Below are 24,029 nucleotides of genomic sequence, written 5' to 3'. Positions count from 1 at the left end.
GTCCCACATACACAAGTCTTGCCCAGACAAAGTGGAGAAGAKGGGCAAGTCCTGATAAGCATTTTATTTCCAAAGTTGACACAGTTTTGATGTGAACTGAAGAGACTATATAGTCAAAAACAAGCTGCAACAAGCTGAAAGTAGAAAAATATACTGTATGTAGATACATCTTGTTAAACTAGTTAACATTATAAAATGTACCAAAAAGTTGCTTAAATAAACACACACCCTGTGTTCACATAATGTAAATGTACTAAAATCCACCCTTTGAAGTCCAGCGAAGCTGCATCTTCCGATGCAGAACGTTCCCCTCCTGCTGGGAGCGGAGACCCAGGAAAGGAAACACCTTTTCCTACTGCCCCAGGGCTTGGGAAACGGTTACCTGAAGCGAGACCTGATTGCAGCAGAGGCAGAAGCAGAACAGGAGCACTCGAGTCCTGCCTTCAGGAGGGAGGCAGCGGTTTCGGTTCCCTTGTGCAGAGGCCCTTTGATCCGAGGGCCTCCGTGACCAACTCCCCACTTCCCCTGTGCTGGGAAAGCACCAGAGAGAGGCCGTTTCCTTCCTACCTGCCCAGTTCTGTAAGGACTTGGGCCCGGCAGAGACAGGAACCGCAGCTCTTTTTGCTGGTTTTTCTCTTTGGATTGCTCTGTGTTGCGCTTCTCACACCTGCAGCCAAGCAGTACCATAGAGGCTGGCTGTAAGGACAAAACCAAACTAGGGCTTCATTAAAAGGAAGAGGTTTTGCACATCTACCTACGTCTGTCTCAAAAAGCACTTCAAAKCCGAGGCAGGAACAGCAGTGGTGGCAGGAAGACAGCTCTGGCAATAGAAAATGTTTTTGAAAAAAAATCTCTTGGACCACTGAGACTTGAAGTCTACCTACTTATTCCAACTTAAGAAAATACATATAGGGCATCATTTCTTGACTTACTAGACCTGATCTCAGCCTTAAACCAGTTTTGTTTTGAGACTTTGAAGCCAAATTAATATCAGCTCCAAAACAATTCCATTTTCTTTTTTAAAAAAAAAGTGTAATTAAGTTTCTGGCAGTGATAGTAAAAATGTTGCTAACGTTGATAATTCTAACAAACTATGAGATCCTAATTCAAAATTCACCCAAAGCACTATTTTTTAGGCAAAAAGTGGATCAGTATTGTTGAGAGAGGCTTTAAAAAAAAAAAAAAAAAAACGAGTACCATTCAGGTTTAAAACCAGCAGCAGCCAATGCCACCRTGTCACTTCATTAATCCAGCTGGCAGATTAGTCTAAGTTTATATAAATCTGTCGTATGCAGATGTTGCCATCAGACCCTCAGTGTGATTTACGAAAATTACTTCAAGACACTGGTACAGTGCATTGCCACCGCAGGACGGTTATTTCCTGCAAGATCCCACTTTGCAGTGAGTTAAAGTGCCCGTTTTCTCATCAGGAGTAGGAATGTCACCTCGTCTACTTTGTGTTTCACTATTTTACCTGCAGCTCGTTAAGTGCAATCAGCTCAGTGCAGCTATTCCCTCTGCTACGCTCTGATTTAGTCTGCAGCAGGACACACCAAATTCTCCTCAGCCCTGCATGAGTTTATGCTGTGCGTCACTGCAAGGCTACACCCCGGCTCAGCAAGGAAACAAAGAGCATAAAAGGCTTCCAAAAACTCCTCACCCACTATTCCTACAGTGAATAAGCGCCCGCCCCRAACCCGTAGATGCCAAAGCCTTAGGCTCTCCTTAAACTGTGCAAAATTAAATACTGGAGAAGAGTCTCTATGGGCCCAACTTGTGCCTGGTGCTGTGTCCCCGCCGCCCCTCAGGGGCCGGGGGCGGCCTGTGGGGCAGGGGCCTCCCGGCCGCGGCAGGCGAGGACGGCGTCGTGCACGCTGGGGAACAGCCGGCCCTTCGTCACGGGGCTTCCAAAGAACTGCAGGCTCGTCAGCTCCCCCAGCACAGGGCCTGCAAAATAAACCCAGGCAGGGCACCGCTGTAAACCCTTTAGTACGATGCCTGGAGGTAAAGGGATCTCAGGAGGAAGACTTGATTTCCTAGCTTCGTTTTTTTTTTCCCCCACAAGAAATCAGTAGATACAAAAGATACAAATTAAGCTGTTGTTACTCAAAATATTTTAAATATGCAGGGAAACACAAGAAGTTCCATGTGCATGTGAGGAAGAACTTGTTTGGTGGGAGGGTGCCCGAGCCCTGGCMCAGGCTGCCCAGGGAGGCTGTGGAGTCTCCTTCTCTGGAGATCTTCCAAAGGCGCCTGGATGCCGCCCTGTGCCCCGTGCTCTGGGTGTCCCTGCTGGAGCAGGGGGCTGGATGAGCTCTAGGGGTCCCTCCCAACCTCAACCATCCTGGGATTCTGGGAACTGTGTGATAGCTGCATTCAAGAAAAYGTAGCTCTCTTATTCCACGATAACACAGAAGCCTATTCTTGTTGGCACAGTTTGAATGTCAAGAACTAGGAACATGGCAGCTTCTCCCCTCAGGACATTATATACAATTATAACAATGTGAAGAGCCTGAGCTAGGTGTGACACGTATGATTTGCCCCTCAAATAAATGCGAGCAGGGCTGAGCTCTCACAGAACTCATTAGAGCAGTGCTTTATTCTCACTAAAGCAAAGGCTCTAATCAATGGGGGTTGCTTTCCCTGAGTCTGCTGTAGGTGAAATAAGCTCTGATATTACTGAAGTTCCTGGCAGTAAGAAATCCAAGGCCAGGGGAGGAAGAGACAAAACACCCAGGTCTCCCACAGAGATCACAAAAACTCCACTCACCACTGCAGCCGGCAATACAGACCCCGACACCAACTTCTTTGTATTCTTTTATAATCTGCAACAGAATTAAGCTAGGTTAAACACAGCCATATCATCGRACACATTATAGATCTGAAAGGTAGAAGCTACTTGAGAGAGCAGCAATTTCCACAATTCTCCCAAATTTAGCCGAAAATCCTGAAGTTACAGAATCCAAGCTCACCATGTGAGGTACTGGGTTACACTTCAGCTGGCACTTACATCCCACGTACCCAAATTACTGATTTCAGTGCCTACTTACTGATTTCAGTGTTTTTGCTCCAACCGAATCCACAAAATTCACTGGAGTAAAATCCAGGATTAAGGAGTGGATGTTTGTTTTTGGCTCCACAAAGTATTCAAGTTCTTCAGGAGGCCGCTCTTGCCCGCTCTCATCTGCRCACGTGAGTCTCCCATTGACGGGCACCTCCTCGTTGGCTATCTCATGTTTCACTCCCGCCTCCACGTCSTTGGTCTGGGAAGGGCGACAAACACAGCTCAGTGACCACCAGTCCTTCTGCAGGGCTGGTCCCCGTCCTCCCCCCCCACTTCGTTGCCTTTGGATTTAAGGTGTCCCTAAGCCTTCCCATGCACGTGGCACTCTTTACCCTGTGTAAACAAGGATGCTGACACAAGGAAGTGTGTTAGATAAAACGGAGCGGAATTTTCACCCAAGAACTCACCAGCTTCAGGACTGCTTTCTTCTTGGGCTCCTTTGCTTTCTTCACCGCCTTGGCRTGTCTTTTTTGGGCTTTCCTCCTTGCTGCTAAGATAACACAGGGGTCCACTCCGCTCTGCCGTGGAGAGAGAGGCAGGATCACATGAGATTCAGCTCGCTGGGGTGGCATGGAAGTATCAGTTTAAGCTAAACTGATCACTGTCATAAATTTAGGGTACGAGCCTGCATTATTCAGCTTCTCTTGGTAGGGGTGATAGTGTGAAGTAGGAAGGAATAATCTTTGCGTGATACGGAGAGGAGATGCATCACGTTCCTTGCTTGAAATCAGAGGGCACCATGTTTCAGCAGAGGGTTGATTTGGGTGCACAGAGCAAAGGGCAGAAAAGTGCTGTGGGGCACAAGCTGCTAATACCTCTGGCTTTGTGAAGGAAAGCACCACCCTCCYGTTCTGTGTAACACTCATCAGGGCAGCTACAGAAAGACGTTTCACAGTTAGTCAGGGTGCAGTCGCTGCGGGGTCCACAGCTGCCAGCTGGGGGAGGCAGCTCTGCCCTTGCTGCTTCCCAGTCCTCATTCCCTGCCCATCAAACACAGGGGAGGGAGCTCAATGAGCAGGTACCTTGTTATTCCTGAGATACATTAAAGCACTCTACTCCATGGTCTTACACTGCAGTCATGTTTATTCCTTGAGAAGGATGCCTTTAATCTCGTACTTTCCATCCAGCAACTACTTATTTTTTGAAAACAAACGCATTGCACAGCCTGTGCCGTKCCCACCACCTGACTTCTCCCCCACAAGAAGTTAATATCGGGCTACATCCCCCCTGCTCTGCTGCTGGTTTGCAGCTGGTTGGGAACTTACTGGCAGCCTCAGCCCATGGAGCAGCCGGGGCTGGGCTGAAGGGCTGGGAGTTCCTGCAGAGGAGCCTGAGCCCTGGGCTTGTTTCAGGAGCCAGGTGGAGTTTTCCAGACACAGGACATAAAGGAATTTGCTTTACTCACCTTTTTCTTCAGGGCAGCCATATATGCCTCGCTATTGGCAAAGTAAAGCGATGTATTAGCTTGAAATATTTTTATTCCGGGATGTTCTTTAACCTAAGGAAAAAAGCATAGGAGTGTGTGCAGTTAAGCACTGCCCTCTCTGGCAGAAAAGCAAATATTTACCTGTGTGCCACCTGCCTGCTCACAGCACACAGGGAGACCCAAAGGTAGGGAGCCCAGCAGGGCCAGCACTGTCACGAGCAGAGCCACCTTCCCAGCAAGGTGATCAAAACACCCCACGCTGTGTCATACTACAATAATACGTGAAGGGGGAATGTAGGGAGGAAGGGGCCAAACTCTTCTCAGTGGTGGCCAGTGGWAGGACAAGGGGCAACGGGTGCAAGTTGAAACCCAGGCAGCTCCATGTGCATGTGAGGAAGAACTTGTTTGGTGTGAGGGTGCCAGAGCCCTGGCCCAGGCTGCCCAGGGAGGCTGTGGAGTCTCCTTCTCTGGAGATCTTCCAAAGGCTCCTGGATGCCGCCCTGTGCCCCGTGCTCTGGGGGTCCCTGCTGGAGCAGGGGCTTGGACTGGATGAGCTCTAGGGGTCCCTTCTGACCTCAACTACTCTGATTCTGTGATGTTAGGTAATAACTCTCTCTCTCTTTGTAATGAGGAAACCTACAATCATGAAAAAAAAAACTGCAAAAATAAATATCTGTTTAATATTGTTATCTGCAGCTGGTATTTACAAAAAGAAATCATGCAGATCTAGAACTGATTCCTCTGATCTTACATTCCTCCTACCAGATTAATGATCTCTATGTATGCCTACACATAAGTATTTCCTAGAGTTCTTAGTTTCAATGTTTAAGATTTTTTTAATTTCATTTTTTTTAAACAGGCCCTTACCTAGGTCTTACTACCATCCCTGCTTCCTTTAAAGGGAGTAGCCTCTAAATAGGCTTGGGCTCGTGTGGACTCTGACATTCTAAATGAAAACGATCTGGCCTGCAGCAGAGATCCAGCCTGGCCCATCCTGACACAGGAGGAAGAAATGCTCATTATATTCCTCTGCTTTGCATGGGGCCATATACATATGCACAGATAATTTTGCTTTTTATCACATTCAAAGCAGAACAGTGTGAGAGGATGTATTTGCATTAGAGCAGCCTCTTTTCACACATATTTAGGACTGGTTCCTAAGCAAAGGGGGTGGCCTTCCCAGCGACTTCTCTGAGAAAACATGGCAAAAAGTGCAGAGAAGTCCTAGCTGCTGCTTCTGAATAAATGCAGCATGTTTATGTCCATTATACTTACAGRATCAATTGTCTTCACCAACTTTTGGCTGAGTAAAATGGCATTTACAAGAATTTAAGAGTATGAGGAGCAGCTGTGCCATTAATCATGTATGACCAGGGAAGGAGGAGCAGGGAAATGCTGTTCCGAGCAGCCTGTGCAGTTTTAAGGATCAGACCAGCTGGAGTTCTGGCTTCCTGGGATTTTATGCACTTCAGCTATGGGGGAATGAATGAGGGGGAATGACCTTGTGTGTGCCTGTATGCACAGCACTCAGCAGCACTGTTCCTATAAACCTTGCACTAGCTGGTGCAACRTAGCTCATCGAAGGTGGATGAATGTTTATTTAGTATAAAAGATATTAAGAGAAGCTGCTCTGCTCAAAATGCTAAAACTATCTATCTATCTCTMTATATAKAGATAGATAGATATTTCTTTTCCCCTAAAAGTGCAAGTTCAGCAGAGTTATGCGCARGCAGCAGTAAATACACAGGATGTTGGGGTTAAGCAGTGCATTCCCCCAGGAGGCTGCTTTGGAAATGCCCTCCTACCTCCTCATACTCCTCCACATCACAGTAAACGTCCGTGTCAGGAATCTGGCCCAGGATCCTGTACTGAGGGCTGCAGACAGACAGAAGCAAATGTGTTTCAGTATTGCCATTTCCAAGGTGGAGAATACGAGTTCCATATATATGGAAAATTAAATGGCCATTTTGCAGTGTGTGGCTGCTACATGCATATCTAAACACAGTCAAATGCAGCAGGGATTTGGAGCAGTTTATGGAGGGAACACAACAGATCATTGGTGACTGCACAGGTTTGTTGCTGTCAATATGAAAATAATTGTGAAACTCAGCACTGTAACGTTGTCTTTTTCATGGAAAAGCACAAGTCAAGTCATGCAAAGTTACAGGGGGAAGCTCGCTTTGGTGTAAACTGGTGCAACTCCATTGATTACTTTGTGAATAAGATAGTTSAAGGAAAACATATTGCAGTTTCTAAAAATTGCTCTGCTCCCAGAACAAACTTGTCAAATAATGTTTGAACTCTGGACCACAGCCACACATCATGCCCTGCACGACCTACCTGATGGAGCAGGCTCTACATTGCATACAGTACAGTGGGAGGAAAGGTCTTCTGGTTATTTGTACCCTTCAAACAAACAAAACCCCCCAGGAGAGCGGCAAATACTAATTTGGAGAAAAAAAGAAATCTGACCTTTGTGTTCTGTAAATAATGGTTATCATTGCAAACGTTACTGCAGTAAGTAAACCATAGTCTAGTCCCAGGAAAAGAGAGGCCACAAAAGCTACCACCCAGATGGCCTAAAAAAAAAACCAACAGAAAAAATAGAAACACAAAGGGAGGGAGAGAGAGAAAGAGGAAGCTCTGAGTTATTATGATTATGATGAATCCATTTCTGTTAACAAAAACAATAGCATGATTCGACCTAAAATACATGTGATCACTTCTAGGCTKTAGCGCAGTAATCTTCCTGATAGAACATTATATGGTCTTAATCTCTGAGGGAGGCATAAATGCTCAAGACCTGCTAACATATCATCTGACAACTTCACTGTAACACACCAATTAATGAACTAAAGCCTCTTCTTCAAAGGATACCCTGTTCCCACTGGACTTCTGGACTTGCAATAGCTTAGAATTAAAAAGAAAACAAAGAGTCCAGGGCCTACGAGCAGCTCTCGTGTCCATCTCTGGCTGAGGCACAAGCCTGGTCCTGTGGCAAGGACTGGTATTTAGCAAACACCCAAGAGAAGATCTGCCATGGGAACTCCAAATAACCAGCCTTGTCTCTGTGGAGGAGTCAAGGAGAGCAACCCCTGCATGGGAAGGGAGTCAGGAAAAGCCCAGTGGAGCTTGCAGCTGGGGAAGGCAGAACCTGGGGCTTCAGTGGCACCGAGCTCTGTGTGTCACCCTCTGCTTGTGTCTCTGGGCCAGCAGGACTGGGCCAGCAGGCCAGCAGGACCAGCAAGCCATGTCTCAGATCTCACCGAGCACTTCTCTGCTGGCCAGGGGACACAGAAATCATCCTGTGCTTGCGGACAGCTTAGGGCTACGGATCTACTCCAGAGGGTCACAGCCTGCTGGTAGGTACTCTGGGATCTCTGCCTCGTTTCCAAGTTCCCCAGAAGCAACCTGGTATCCTCACAGCTGCTGTAGCAGCTCCCAGCTTGGTTTGGGTCAGTGACAACCTCTGCAGCTGACAGTTAACACAGGAGGGGCTGCTACCAAATCGTTCCCTGAGGTGAGCTCTTAGTTCTGGTCCTCTCCACATTATTGATTGGTCTTAAAAGATCACAAACACTCAGGTACTTTTCCTTGTTATTTTCTATTCCAAAATCTCCTCAGACATTCCCACAGGAATCCGTGCACTTCCTGTAGCAACGCTGCAGCCATACAGCAAGCAACACTATAGGAGAAGCTTTGCTTTTACTGCACTCAAACTACTTCTGACATGCAGCAAAGGCCAGTTTGTTAGATGACAACTAAAAGGCCCTKTCTGCACCAGATCCCTTTCCTAGCGCTAACGCTCCATGTCTTACAACCATGTGCAAGACAACAACCAATCTTTATCCACTTGGTAATTCCTACTTTGTTTTGGGGAATAGGAGGACTGGAAACAAACTCAGGACACCGACACATGTGCACCACTCACCAGCTCAATCTTACTGATCCTCCAGAAGTGCGCGACGTCTCCGAACTGTTTGAACATGCCCTTCAGGTTCACCATGACAATTGCAGCTAGCACAGTCTACAAGAGTGCACAAACACTTTCAGAAGCAAATTGAAACCACTGCCACGTGAGAACGTCTCAAGGCCAACCCAGCTGTGTTTCTGTGCTGTGCATAGCTGATGGAAGTCAACTAARTGTATGTTCCATTTAAACAACACGAGATACCTGTGCTCTTGCTGCAGCCACAGGGATGGCAACACTGTGAGCACAGCTGGATTTACTCTCCTGATTTATTGCCTGCAGGGCCTACAGCAGCTGGAAAAYCCAGGAGCTGCGAATCAGCTGGTACGTGTCACCACAACCAAGCTGCTTCTTTCTAGGATCCGAATACAGTCATTCACCTAAACCCATTTTTATACAAATATAAGTAAAATTGCAAAAGCAACAAGAAGTCATCATATTGGGACTCAAACCCTTCCCAGCTGATCTACTCCTTTAATTTTTTACCTCTTCCCATAATTTCTATCCTGAAAACAGAATAGAGAGATGACTTTTGTGTCCCAGAAACACAATCCAGAATGTCCAATATTAAAAACAACAACAACAAAAAACACTCTGGATCCTTCAAAGTATTTATTAATCTATTAGTCTAGTTAGACTATATTAGTCTAACTTACAGTAAAAATGTAGACAAATGTTAAAGGTTTCTGGGTCAAGGCCTACTGTGTTTACTTACTGACCATCCTGCAACCTTTACTTCAATCAGTAAGAGCTGGTTTCTGTTCCCTGACATGCAGGGCCGAGCAGGCCGAGCTCCCTTACCTGTGGAAGTGGTTCAAAGAGGTAGCCAATCGCCACAATTACCAGGAGAACCATGACTGAAGACAGCATACCTGCAACCTGGACACAAGAGGCAAGAAACGATGTCTGGGCATGAAGCAGTGTCCCCAAGGCACAGTCCTGAGCAGCCAACCTTTACTGTGCTTTTTGTGCTTGTGCCCTTTGACACCCCCCTCTCCATTTGACTGCGTTCACGCAGCCTTCCGTCCCCGTCCAGCCTGGATTTGGAGCGTGGAAAAGGAGTTAATCTTTCAGGCCCCACACAAACAAGCCTGGCTACCACATGAAGCTACTGGTCTGAGCTGTGGGCTGTGAAGAGAGGAGTTGGTTGGGCTCAAAACGTGAATTTATGTACCTGAGTTTTCCCACCAGTGCTTTCCTGAACGAGACTCCGAGACATWGAGCAAGTGATTGAGAAGCTCTGGAAAAAAGAGCCCACGGAGTTGCATATTCCCAAGGCAATAAGTTCCTGTGTCAAACAACAGAGCAGAGCAAGAGGCAGTTATACTGAACAGCTGTATGAAGGTGGAGCCATCCAAGTAGAGCATGAACTATCTCTTATTTTTATTCCTTTCTAGCCAGTTTATTGTAGTTTATATTTGCAGTTCTCACACGTGCACAAGTTGATGTGTGTTAAAATCATCTATTAAATAAACTATTCCATTACRTGATGGAGACATTAGCCAACTTTAAAGAGCCTTTAAAGGATCTTAGAGAGCAAGGCTGAAAGCTAAAATGAATGAAAATTGCTTCTTTTAATGATTTCTTCAGCTCATTTGGCTTGAATCCTAACACTGAAATTACATGGAAAATGGTTTCTTATGTAAATGCTGTTCTCAACTCCCTGCTCTATACTATGTATTTAATACCATTAACACTAGCAGTGGTCTTGCCTGTGTTTCTTTGGGTAAGTGATCTGTAGCTCTCCACGAAACAGAGCCAACGTGTGCACGTTGCTTATCAGAGAGATCCCACACGAAAAATGGAGCCACATGAGCCAGGCCCGAGCTCCCTACCCCAACACCACGTTCCTGACCTTGGGCAAGAGCAGGTGCTCAAGAAGTGATGCAAAGCAGCAGCTTGTAATGCTATTGCCCCAGAATATTCTGTGCCCTGTAACCTGGAACCCAGGCACTGGAGTTGTTTAATAGCTCTCCCTGGGTTTTTCCTTTTGAGTTTGTTCAAACCCTTTTGCTCCATTTAAACACCACCTGTGTTATATCCTGTAGCGAGGAGTTCTATGGCTTAACAGGCGAAGAAGCAGATGCTGAAGGTGCTGAAGAAAGAGAACTAGATACTCAATGACAATTTAGCTAAAGAGCTGTGCCCATTAATACTTGTTACGCATTTGTCCCCTTGATCTCTTAGGGTAAGAGAAAACAGTGATATGAAGGATCAGATTGATCCGTCCAATTGCAGAACTCTACAGGTAAAAGTCATTTAAACTCCATCTATGGTCAGAGGAAGATGGCCCCTTTGGAAGGGGGAAGAATTCAATCATTATGCTAACGAGGGCAAATTACTGCCCTAGGGAATGAGGAGTTGCCTATTTGGAACACACRGAAATAAAAAGCAATGATGTTTTGATGGGTTTCTGCTTGGAGGGATTAACAGGGSAAATCTTAAGCACCTGTAAAGTATCACTTCATTTTCTAAAGCAGATATAAGAGTTCTCTTGTACATAAAACTTTCTATTTATCATATGGGATCTCTATGCTTTCCTYTATTACAAAAAGTAAACAGCACATGTTGTGTAACGAGCATCTACCAAGGACAGGGATCACTACACAACYGCACCGAAGGCAGGCTAAGAAACAGGCCCAGAAATCTAATATTCATGCACTTTTCCACCTTTATCAGAAGCAAGTTTCACAAAACCAGAAAGCTAGAAATGAATCTGGATACCCTGTAGAATTTTAAATTCTGACCTGACTCCACAATGAAAGAAAAGCTCAGCTTTGTCTAAAACCCCATCCTGGTTTAACAATGAAACAAAGGTAGTACTGAGAATTTTAAATAAAAAACAACCCAAATATTACCTGATTCCCATCAATGGTGTAACCATGTTTGAGTGCAAAGATCTTGGCCATTGACACAGCCATTGAAAATCCAACTATTGCTATAGCTACTGCATCCACAAATATTGTTGGAATGAGGTGGATCTCAGGAACTTTTGGTGCACGTAACCTTGGAGATGAAATGGTTATAATTTAATATAATAAAAACTCCATCACATATGGAAAAGGTATATTTTGAATGAGAATATATCACCCTACCCTTGAGGAATATTCCCAACCACATCCACTCCATATGTGTCAGTCAGATTCATTCCAGCTGAAACTGCTGTGCCAATAATTACCTGAAAGCCAACACAAACATTTCTAAACATCAGCTAGACAGAGACAAAGCCACCTGAAGGAATAATTAGGGATAACACACTTATGGACTTGAATTTATTTGTCAATCAGCTTTTAAAGACTTTCTGAGCAGGTAGAGAAACAGATAAAATGGAGAAAGTTTCAACATCTTCATTTCATCACTTTCACCCCCCCACTGCTTTTATGAAGTTTTTTGTAAATCAAGTGGAACATGTGGTATGATCTGAATCACTTGAGTCTCCTCACTTGAGKCAAACCCAGCTACAATGCCACACACAGTGCTATTCTAAAGGAAATAAATTGTAAAGACAAGGCAGTGAGGTCCACACTGCCATCTTCTCTTGTGCATAACCTGCACGTTAGTGATAAACACAACTGATTCAGCAGCAGGGACAGTTACAGATTTAAGAATCTCACTGCCAAGCAACACTCTAGCACATCATCACCATCACCCCCTCTCAATAGCACTCCTCTCTCTGTTCCTTCCACCTCAGCTGCACCCCTGCCCTCAGTCATTCTCTTCCTCAGCTGATTTTGTGCAGGCTGTTTGAGAGCTCTAGTTAACTTGCCTTCACAAATACCTGAATTTAAAACGTATTCTCAGCTACCTGAGACATAAACTTTGTATTAAGATATTCTGGCAATTGACTGTAGCATCGATGCTGTTTTGAATGACTGCTCTAAAATACAGAGAAATGAGTCTCAGGAACAGATGAAAAAAAAGGTAAAGGGAATATAAAACTTGTACCAATTTATCTTCCTCTTTCCACCATTGCTTTTTAAGAAAAAAATCTAAGCCCTGCAGAACCTCTGAAACAGAGGAATCCATAGGTATCTTCTTTCAGGAGAGGGATTCTGAGCTCTTCAGACTCTTAGGTGAAAAATGCTACTCACAGAAATGTTTTGCAGAGACTCATTCAAGTGCTTAAGTTCCAGGACAGAGCACTTTTTTGGAAAAATGTCTTGCTAGCCATTGGTATAGGGGATGGTGTCCAACAGAAGTTATTCTAAAGCCTGTTCCAACATGACAGATCATTTCTGCAGCTCTAGCGTAGCTGCAGAATTCAGCCCTACAACTTCAAGCCAGGAATGCCTTCACCACCACATTCTGGGTGACTCCCTCCTAACACGACTTCTCAAAAACCAAAGTATCTTGAACAGCATGTGCAGAAACCTGCCATTCCCAGCCAACTTACCACAATGATCTCCATAGGAATAGGAACTGGGAGCTGCTTCTTAAACCGGAGATTGATTTCCTTGCCAATCAGCAGCAAAACAATGCACGTTAACCCAACTACCAAGGAAGCAATATTGGTGGTTGTGATTGCTGAAAACACAGCAGCTATGCTCTGGAACAAAGCAGAAATATCACAATTGTTCATTTGTGAAGATGAGATGAATTTATTCATCTTTTCTAGCAATTTGTTATAAACTATACATTGCTGTTTGGCTGAGGTTTTTATTCTGCATTTACCACCACAGGGAATCAGTGCCTCCCCCAAAATCCACCACCCATATAAAATACAAAGTTTTTATATATATAAAATATATTTTTTATTTATATATGAAAAACAAAGTCCTTACAGTCACTTATAACATCAATCTTAGCAAAAAGGGACAAAAATTTGGAGGAAAAAAATCCTTCTTGCGTGGAAAAAAAGTCTGAACTAAAGCCTCTCTTTTACCCTTAACAGTTTCACACTAATTTCACACTGGCTGCTACCTCAAGGCAATAAATGCCAACTCGTTCTAATACCTTCAAATATTCTTTGGCAAATCACATCTATTTAGAGCTGCATTAGTCATTTTAACCTTAAACAAACAAACAAAGAAGGGCTGATACAGCCAGTGGGGTTACCACAGCAATACCCTTGGGTAACAACGACCTTGCAAAATTGCTGAACTGGCCAATGTCCCAAATAAGTTTTGCTTGAAAAATACTGTTAGAAAGGGGGTCAGGAAAGGAAACCTGCTGGAATGCACAGACGGCCAGGAGAATTGGCAAACAATCCCYCAGCAACAACTCCTCCTATTCCTTCTACTACATTTAAAAAATGAAGTGAATGATCYGTAGAGAAGTCTTTGAACAAAGACGTGCAAACCCTTCTTTAGATGGAAGRCAAACTACAGCAGCTATCAAAGGGACATTACCAAAGTCCTAGCACTTCACCTTGAATATAGACCTTGCATTGCTGGACAGTTATTATATTTTATTTCTGCATTAGGGAACTAAAGAGCAAATTTAGAAACCAGCACCAGTGCAGCCCTGTTTCGAAAGGCTTTTTACATGTGCACAAATATTCAAGACAGCTTCACACACCGTTTGTCTACAGATTCCACTCCTGCCATTGAAACACTGAAGCTTCTTTATCGTTGAGCCATCAACTTACTCAGAAGATTTTTTTTTTTTTTTGCAGATGTCTGAGATCCTTCCTATTCCTCCACTCAAGATTTCTGACCTTTAAGATCAGAATATTGATTCTGTGAAAAAAAYTTGGGGCTTCCTGGACTGGCAGATTTTTTTTCAGAATCCAACTGTCAATTTTAAATGTGTGYGACCAAGAGGTTCTAGTTTTACTTAACTTGTACTGATCAAATCATAGCCTTATACTGCACAGATGCTCTTTTATCACTATGTATTACAGAGAGTGAGTGGKAGATCAAGCTGTGAACGGTGTCAAATCCTGGGTCATGCTTGCTCCAAACGACCAGTTTAACGTTTAGGATCTTTAATAAAGGGCAGTGTTTTCCACTGAATGCCYGTCTTTCAAAACAGTTTGTTTTCCACTGCTCCAAAGAACAGGTACGTTGTGACAACCCAGCACATTGTGTCCAGCCACACTCCACGGCTGCTTACAAAYGGGACATGAAGAACACATCCATCAGGAACTGTGAGACACGTAACTGGAAAACATTCTGAGAACACTCACTAGTTTTAAGAAACACGTCAGGTTTATAGGGTGAAATATTTATTTTGGAGGATAGCTTAATTAATAGCACACAACCTCTCCCAAAATACACAAGAGATTGGCTCCAAAAGACATTTGCCCATGTAACAAAATTACMTTTAGTAGATTCCTAAAATCTGCCCATCTCAGCCTGTGTTCAACTACCATCTCTCACCAAAACAGCACTTTCGCATGCTCTTATATTACTCGTAAGTAAAGATATTTCATTCCCAGTTTTAAATACTAAATAGTTCTTCTACTTAGTGCTAAAATATTAAAAAAAAAAAAAAAAAGATAAAGCCTTAAGTATTGGGGAATACTTGATACTGGGGAATCTTATTTTTAAYAAATATAGTAACTTACATAGACAACTGAGAGGGGTCCACTGTAGCGGCTGGTCTTCACTCCAAGCAGATACTTTAACTGAGAAGTGAAGACATGGACGGCAGCAGCAGTAGTAAATCCTCGCACCAGAGGCTCCGTTAGGTAGATGGCTACAAAGCCAAACCGGAGCAGACCTAAACACAACTGATGAAAAAAGAAAGATGAACAACGTGGCTGAATAGCAGCACTGGGCAGAACATAGACCACAGGGCACTCCTTAGGTTGATGYCCAAGTCAGCTCAGACAGACCTTTCTAGGGCCTGTTAAACTCAGCCTTTTGGGCCTGTTAAATTTKGCCTTTTTAAGGCCCCAGTTCAGTGATCCCATCTTCCATGCCCCTGGCTGGTGCAAGAGCAGATATGGTTAAATGTCCGTGTTTGGACACATCTATAGACAGGCAGGGGACCATCGGGGCAGTTTTTCTGAGGGGGACAGGAAGAACCAAGAGGGAGGTCTCGTATTTCCTGTCCCAGCTGAGACACCCAGCTCAAAACCTGTTCCCAGAGCATCCAGCTGCTGCTGTGAGGCTGGTCCGATGCAGCCTGGATCCTGCACAGAGCAGGGCTGAAACACCCATTTACTCACAGGGAAGCACCACACCAAGCTCCCCTTGGAAGCACAAGGGTGGCAGCAACATCTGACCTTGCCCTGCAGCAAGAACACACCTGGATGATGCCCGAAAGCAGCGCGAGGGCCACAGCCACCTGCACCCTCCTGGCGTCCCGAGAGGCCAGCAGCTCCGTGATGTTGGTAGCGTTGTAGCCCACGGAAACCACCTCGTCAGGCACCTCCCTCACCGCAACCCCGCCRATCATCATGCTAATCACTGCAAAGGTGCCTGGAACAAACCGCAGAACAAAGTCAGCAGCTAAAATTCCTTTTTTTCCTCCTTTGGTGGGAGGAGATTAGTTTGTTTTAGGGGCACTCTTAGGCCTCCTCACTAGGATTTGCACAGATCTATAGAATTAAAACGTTGCAAAGTTTTCTATCTAAATGTCGTATTTTATTCCCACCGTTTGCTCCAGTATTCAGCACCAACAGAACAATTTATACGTTGAACAGGTACCTCTACACTGGCTAAATCCATCATTTTTCCTATCTCAGTTTCTATTATGCAGAAGAAAGAATAATACTGGTCACATAGACAGCTGTCTGTGAGTTAAAATTAAAGCTCAGGAGCTGACAACATATATCTCCGGATCTAACCTGGTGCAAGCAACTATTCTATTCCTTCCTAAGTAGAAGTGATACATTTACAAAATATTGCTGATTTTTTGACACATTTATGTTTCTCTTACTCACTTAATTTGAATTTATATAAAACAGCTATATTTTCTATGTCTCTAGTTCCATCTTTTGCATTGTATTAAACACATATGCATGCACACACACACACACACACACTTTATTATCCATACAGATATACCTATTGATATGTGCTTGGAGGTCCCAAAAAAAGTATATAGAAAAACAGGATAAAATGAAGAATATAGGCCAAATACTGGGGGAACAGCTGCCAGCAAAGCATAGGCTAAACCTAGAAAACAGACACAAATACATATATCAGATAAACAACAGAAAGAGAAACCATTTGTAACAATAAGATTTAAGTCTACTAATAAAGAACATAGCTAATATGAACACTAGTGACATATCATAGGTTAAGAAACACCTTGCAGGAATGTTGTTAAATATGTATTTATGCGGCAGGGCAGTGCTCCCGAACGTGAGTGGGCTGATTCAGGTTGATTCAGGCCTGTGATCACAGACACCGTGTGTGCATGTATGTAAATACCCACATGTGTTAACATTCACACGTGTGTGCCCACACACACACTCCCAGTTCTGGTTAACCTGCAAGCTGCTAACTGAACAGCCAAACTTTGTTGCTTTTGTTAAAAAAAGGTATAACCACCTCCCCAGMAGAACCTGCCTGCTTTTTTTCATCCTCTTTCATGCGACCTTCGCAGAGATCTACGATTGATAAATCATTTTCTTGCCCCCTCCATTCACTCCAGAATGAGTGTGATGACATATGGGCTTATGCTTACACAAAGCATAATTATATTTATGCTTTCAATATATTTACGTTCCAAAATATAAAATAAACAGGGGAGCAGTGCTTATGAGCTGTAAGGCGAGGGAGCTAACACAGCCCCTGACTCCTCACAGCATTCAGAGAACGAATCCTTTTCTTCTCACGGTGTGTCAAGGCTCACGCAAGGAGTGTGGGGTCCCTGCAAGTCCCATGGGTGGGTAGGAAGCTGGGAATGACTTCATGGGAGGCCACCTTGGAGGTGACCAAGGGACACTTGCCATAGTGCTCCTCTTAAGAGTGATTATGCACATGCCTTCCAGGGGAGCAAACTGCACAACATGGGACACCTGGTCTGAGCAGTGCCACCAAATGGCTCTTGTGCACAACTTGCCCTACTGAGGATTACACAGCAGGACCTCTCTTCAGTCCTGCTCCCTCCCCTGCAGCCAGGGAGGAAAACGCCACATCCCAGCTGGGCTTGATTCTCCAGTTCACTTTGTGAGCTTGGACTGAAGGACGATGCATGAGGGAGCTGAGGGTTCTTGTCACACTCAGGAGGACTGGGCCCTGTCGGGACAGAATTGCTCCCCAGGCCAGCACAGAAATAGCTGGCCACAGTTCACCCACGAAGGAGAACAAGATGGTTCCTCCTAATACTTCTCTGTATTMATTTATTTTTAAATTGAGAGAATGAAGCTTGATGACAAAATGATGATATTTGGGGTCATCTCTTGTGCTGTTTAATAGTTCACAGAGCCTTGGTTCATGCCCTGAAGGTCTGACACCCACCCACAAGGTTCATATTTGCCAAAGAGCTAGATTGGGGGTATCATCTATTCTGCTGCAACAAGAAGTTTTTCACTAGGTACTTCTGAAATTCACCCCACCTGGCACAGGAACCACCTCATGCTAAGAGCAATAGCAGAACACCCTGTGTTATACTAACCTGGCCTTTAGTATGGTGGTAGAATTATCAGTAGAAATGACTAAAATGAAAACTAGTGGTTTTGGATAGGAGTGTGGATCTATGCAGAGTTCCTGATCCAAGTGTCCTTTCATTCCCTTTCCTTTTTATTTGTATTGGCCTTTTTTTAAGAGCTGTCATTGCCAGAAAAATAAAGAGATATTGACATGACAAGAGTTCACTCGCCAAACCCTCTGCTCATCACAGTTCTGCCTGGAATGATTCCTAGGCTGCTTTGGGCTCATGTTTGCCATGAGCACATCCATTTCAGAGAAAAGAAAAATACAAAAAAAAAAAAAAAGAAAATCCCTGCATTTGGCCTGTTAGAAAGGGAAAGATCAGTTCAAGGACATGTCTGTAATCACCACTGGAAAGAATAATGCTTAAACTTAAGTATAAGGTTCACTGCTGACCACTTAAACCCTATCTGGTCATAAAGTTGTCATCACAGACTGTTTCAGGGCACAACTGGTAACGCTTGCGCCCAAGTCCTTGACAGATTTGCTAGACAGAAATTTCTCCAGTTAACCACCAATTTATCAGTTTATCTTATACTGATGCTTCTATCTGTACAAGAAAAAAAAATATTAGATTATCTTAAAAGGAAAAAGACCAAATGCAGGAAGCTGCAGGGTAGAAAAAAGAAAACAAAACAACAAAAAGAGAGTCAACTACACAGGCTAAGTTGGGATCTTCCATTGCTTTAATCGGTTAAAACCTGGATTTCTTAGATTTACTAATTCCTCTTTAGACCTGCCTCAGCCTGAAGAMGAATGCGTGGGGTGGAAATATGATATAAGCCTAAAAACAAGTCAGCTCAGGTACACTTAACTGCCTTGCTCTTTGCATTGCAAGAAAATCAGGAAGACCCAAGAAAGCTGAGGAGGTTACTGGATTTGATGCTGAACAAACTCTTGAATTCTCTCCATTCTGGGATTTCCAGAAGGAGCTGCTGGGACTGCAGCAGCAGCTGCAGAGCTGCCATTCCCAGAGCGGTGATGGCCACCAGAAGAACAGTGTCCAAAGCATGGGGTGTGAAACAGCTAATAGCCAAGTGGCAGGCTGAATGGAAAGGCTGCACTGGTGCTGCCACCAAGAAATGACAGAGCAAACACAGGACCTGCCCCTTCTTCAGAGTCTGGTTGCACTGGGGGGGTGAAACTTCCAAATAATTTATACAAAAGCTCCACCTGACTTATTTCCACCTGTAAATCCTTGCCCAGTACCATGCTCCAGCTAGTGACCAAGTGACTTCCTTAACGAAGTGATCAGTCTCCAGCTTTCTGCACATTTTTTCTCCAATTTGCTTTAGTTTAGTTGCTTCACAACACTTGCTTCTCTGATAGGATACCATCTCCGTGGTGGGTTATATCTAGTATTTGATATCGATGTGCTCTGGAGAGAGTTTTGTAGCAACTTTCATGATCAGATCATACAAATCAAGAGATCACAAGATGTTGGGCTATACTCAAAAAAGGTCTGAACATGTATTTAAGCTGTGAAAAGTAATTCTGTGGGTGAGAACTGTGGGTACTGGTGGGAGCAGTAACCTTCTTGCGGAGAGTTTGCTGCCTACCACTGACCTGCAGTTTTCTGGCAGTCATCACTATGGGATGGTTTGCAGAGTGTTGTACTCACCTCCAAGTACTGCCTGGGTACCTGTTCAGGAAGCTAAGCACTATCATAAGAAAACATACCTGGAAAAAGCAAAATAAAGAAAACCCATCCCAGCACATAAAACTCAGAGACACTCACCTTGAGGCAGCTGCATAACCCCAGTGCTAATACCTGAGATAATATCTCCTAATAAATATTCCTTCACTGGGTAGCGGGGAAGCCATTTTAAAATGGGTAAGAAACTGTAAAGATGAGACTTGGCCTTCTTTGAAGAACAACTGCAAACAGAAAGCAGAAAAAGTTAGATACTTACAGAAAGCAAAAGGGGAAAAGAAAATCATACCTTTCATCCCTGTCCAGGGAAACAGCACCATTAAAGGAAGGCTCAGGGCCCTGATTACAGCGACTAAGCTTAAGCAAGAAACAACCACAGTGCTGGTTAATTTGCTAATTTATCACATGTTGACACTGCTAATAAAACTTACGGAGCTGGAGAAAAGCACAGTCATGTGACTGGATTTCAGCTGGAAGGGAAACTATTCAGACCCATGCACAGGACTGCACTGGGCAGTCACACAAGAGTTTTTGTTGAGATCATTTCTATAGCAACAATCCCTTGAGGACAACTTGCTTTTTGAAGGTGTTTTCACTCATGGACCTCCAAGCACTTCACAATTTTTACTATTTTTATTTGCTATTTTAATCCTTAAATTCTATATTATAGTATTTTATACTATTTTCATATTGTTACTGTTATTTTACTAGAGCTTTTCAGATCACTGATACTAATAGGCTATTTTTAAGGCAGTTCAAACACATACCCTTTCCTTACTCTGAAAATAAAGACACTAAAGTCAGCAAGACTGATCCTTGTTTCTTGTAATAGAGTTACTAGCCTTTTGAAATCCTGGGTCATTACAAATGATTAGGGCCAGGAAAAAAAGTTCTATATCCAGCACTCCAAGGCACCATACTTGGATGACACAATGTTGAAAAAGTGCAACCTTGGGTAAAAATATAGCACTAAAAGCATAGAAATCCTTCACTGCAAGAGAATTGCAGAAATTTGCTAAAATTTTTCCATTTTTTACTGTATTAAGTGAAATAAAGAAATCTATTACTACATGTGGGAGAGGAACGAGAGGCATCCATACTTCTCCTTGTATAAGCAGACTGAACTGTGGAAACTCTGCATTTTGATTAATTTAGGATAGACCCATTTTCCTGAGGTGCTATTAGGAGTCACTACCATTGGAACAGCCACTTCATTAAATCAAAGCAAGGCTCCAAATGTCAATTTTGGACATATTTAACAGACAGGCAGCCAGTCAGAAACTATCTGTTGTCTTGCAGAGCAAGGTTTAGAAACAAAATTGAGTCAACTGTGCAAATGAAGCACTGGTAAGTGTAAAGTTAACGAAGACCTAACTGGCAGAAGCTGCTCTTCCTTCTCCTCTGGTTCTAATGGAGCAAGAGATGCACAGTTTCATTTAAAATATTATTTCCTGTCTAAATAGAGGATATTTAGATTCCAAAGCAATTGGTTAGAAGTGGCAGAGCATCTCTGGGAAGTCCTCATTAGGATAATAATTTAGATCTCTACACAGCAGTCACATGTTCCCACTCTTCCTCTGAGAAAGGATCATGTGAAGCGCGAATTTGGCCACATGTATTTCCACATAAAAAGGGCAGATATTTTTCTGGCTCTTGTATTTAAGACTTATGAACTCGTGTGTCAGGTGATTGGACTAACACTTCAGATTTCTTCATTTTTCCTTTTCCTTTTCACTTTGACAAAGGCAAGTCAACTAATTTATCCAACGCTATGTAACACTGCAATGGATAAGCTTTTAAAAACCCTTAAAATTTTATACAATCTTGCTGAATAAGCAAACTAAACCCGCCTTTTTTTATCTTTTAAGTTGCTTCAAGGGAATTACCTGCTATGTATACGAACCAACTAAGAATAACCAAGGTTTTAAGAGACAAAATAAAGGTTAAGACCCCAAACCATACCGACAAGAATGGGCAACCCGYTGTCCAAAAGTCTGAGCTGTTCTTTCCCGTCTGTGCAGCTGCCCTTCCAAGAGCTCTTGGTTATATACTGGTCTCTCCACATGATACTTCTGGGCTTGCTCAAGGCAGGCTTCATGTTCTTGAGCATGTTCCATAGCTGAGCTCAGAGAGCACGAACGAAGGCAGAAGTTCCACAGTCTCCTTGGGAAAACCTGGCCACATACAAAAAAAGTTTCATCACGGAATGTTATTTTTTGAACCTGTGGTTTGGCATTTCCTTTTAGAAAGCAAATTTTGACAAGCTGGAYACAAGTCCTGTGAATGAAATGTAAATGCACTGATTGGTGAAATGTAAATGCACACAAGCCTGTGTGACAGCAGTAAAGATCACACTCAGGATCTTTAGTAAATAATGGCAGCAGTCATTATCTTTATGCTTCTCTTAGGTAAAGAAAGGATTTGCATTATTTACTCTGAGTAATTATAGAAACACAAAATTGGAAGGTCATATTAATGATTATCTGCTATCTCCCTCCTCATTTTTAGAGAGAGATCTCAGTATCTAAGGAAGATTACTTTATTGCTGAGTTACTTCCTGCTTACTTAAAGCTCTCACATCCATCTCCAGAAGAGAGAACTCCTATTTTAACACTGATAAAGCCACTACTTTTCCCCTAGAGCGCCAGCTTCTTCCTAGGAGTGTCCACTTGAGTTTTTCTCCCTCGGTTTCATAGGGCTCTTCTACCAGACAGCAAGTGTCTCGAGGAGGCAAATACCCTAATTTTCAAACATTTACCCTTTCAGTGGTTGTGCCACTTACTGCTGTTCTCAGTCCWGAGCCCACTCCAAGGGAATGCAACCCCTTCTACCCACCAGTGCCAATGTTCTTCCCTGGAGGAATCAGAACAGGAATTGGCCAAAATGCTTCTACAATAACCATGCACAGACACAAGTCATTAGAACTGATACGCTGTGTGGGAGCGTGCTCAAAATTTTCCCCTCCTTTTGACTGATTTGCTGGGCCTTCTTGGAGAGGAAATTTGTCAACAAGTAAGAAACTTCAACTTGCGAAATGTCTGGAAGGGCCTGACTCAACAGATACAGTCATTTTTTCTGGGGAAAAATAGGAAGTAAACATACTAATACATGTTTTTAACRTGCCAGGAATTAAATAATGAGAAAATATATACATTTAAACTGAATCTTACCACAGTTATTCTAATCTAGATAGAGATACTAGTCACAACTTGATCTTCTGAAGTTACAAGAAACAGAGTCCTAATTCTGAACGCAGCTCTTGGGCTCAAGTCCAGCAAGGCACTTTAAAATATATTTGCCTTTAACCATGACAGTTGACCCAGAGGTGCTCCATTTTTTAACTGTACATCAATACTTTCCTAGAAAGGGGTAACTGCACAAAAATTAAATAAATTATCAGCTAAACACTCAAACAGAGCTTACTGTTATTGGTGCAGCAGCCTGACTCAGCAAATATACTCTGCCCAGCATCAAAACATCCCTATTACTACAGAGCCCTTCAGTCGGACAAAGGTGCTGGAATTTTCCACCCAACCCATGGCTTACGGTTCTTTCCCTTTTAGAAGGCGCATGGCTTAGCATCTCTTCAGTTCTCATGAGTATGTAAGCCACATTTTGCCTAGATAGTCAGAAAGGGATATTTTTACCCAAATTTAATTTTTTACATCATATTTACCATGGCATTATCCCGTGAAATAAGATATCTAAAACTTCTTTGTGAGAACAGTACCATGCTAAGGGTGCTATCAGAGCTAACTACCTAGTTACATTTTCTTTGCACTCCTGAAACACTTTTTAAGCTTCTCTTGCATTTTTTTTCCATGGTTTCAGCTCACTTTGAAGCCTGAATCCTTTGTGATGCTACTGTTTAACAAACAGCATCTCTTAGCATTACTATATTACACAGCTTCTTTTCCTGTCTGTGGGTTTTGAGGCAGGCAGCAGCAGAACAGGATCATTCAACCCTCAATCCCCATCCAACCAGCCCTATGCTTCTTTCTCAGCCTCCTATCATCACACAGACATTATTTTGGAGTTAGAGCAATGCCTTTCACATATCTTTAGGCTCGATTTTCCATATCAATGTCTAGCTAACTGCTAGACTCCTATTCTGCGCCTGTCACAGACACTGAGCTATCCACAAATGCTAGTGCATTGACTCCTGCCCAGTGAAGCTGCAGAGATGACCAGCAGACCAATTTCTAAGAGCCACGAGCAAGATTTAACAGCCACAGATGCCCTTGGTGGCCAGACAGGGAGTGCACACAGCAAACTTAACTGTTTATCCCAGTGTCTCTAAGCAGCAGAGCTCACAGCACATGTGTAGCTCCATGGAAAGAAAGAAACAGACTTTAAAATGACTTTTT

At 43.4% G+C, this 24,029-nt stretch overlaps 1 protein-coding gene across 1 annotated transcript; it reads right to left on the bottom strand.

Moving 5' to 3' along the window:
• Window positions 1-251: 251 nt before the first annotated feature.
• SLC26A5 (solute carrier family 26 member 5) lies at window positions 252-21,819 on the bottom strand. Its single transcript, XM_026046391.1, has 18 exons — window positions 21,625-21,819; window positions 19,747-19,886; window positions 16,416-16,526; window positions 15,655-15,827; window positions 14,969-15,133; window positions 12,854-13,006; window positions 11,556-11,638; window positions 11,319-11,466; window positions 9,635-9,748; window positions 9,262-9,339; window positions 8,422-8,517; window positions 6,963-7,069; window positions 6,296-6,365; window positions 4,470-4,562; window positions 3,472-3,582; window positions 3,051-3,263; window positions 2,771-2,825; window positions 252-1,947 (listed from the first exon to the last, which is right to left on the bottom strand). The coding sequence occupies exons 1-18, from the start codon at window positions 21,777-21,779 to the stop codon at window positions 1,805-1,807; spliced, it is 2,208 nt and encodes a 735-aa protein (XP_025902176.1). The 5' UTR covers window positions 21,780-21,819; the 3' UTR covers window positions 252-1,804.
• Window positions 21,820-24,029: the final 2,210 nt, after the last annotated feature.

The sequence above is a fragment of the Nothoprocta perdicaria genome, unplaced genomic scaffold, assembly GCF_003342845.1.
Source record: "Nothoprocta perdicaria isolate Ctin4 unplaced genomic scaffold, notPer1 scaffold_44, whole genome shotgun sequence".
NCBI lineage: Eukaryota > Metazoa > Chordata > Aves > Tinamiformes > Tinamidae > Nothoprocta > Nothoprocta perdicaria.
This window is presented reverse-complemented; position numbering and strand designations above follow the sequence as displayed.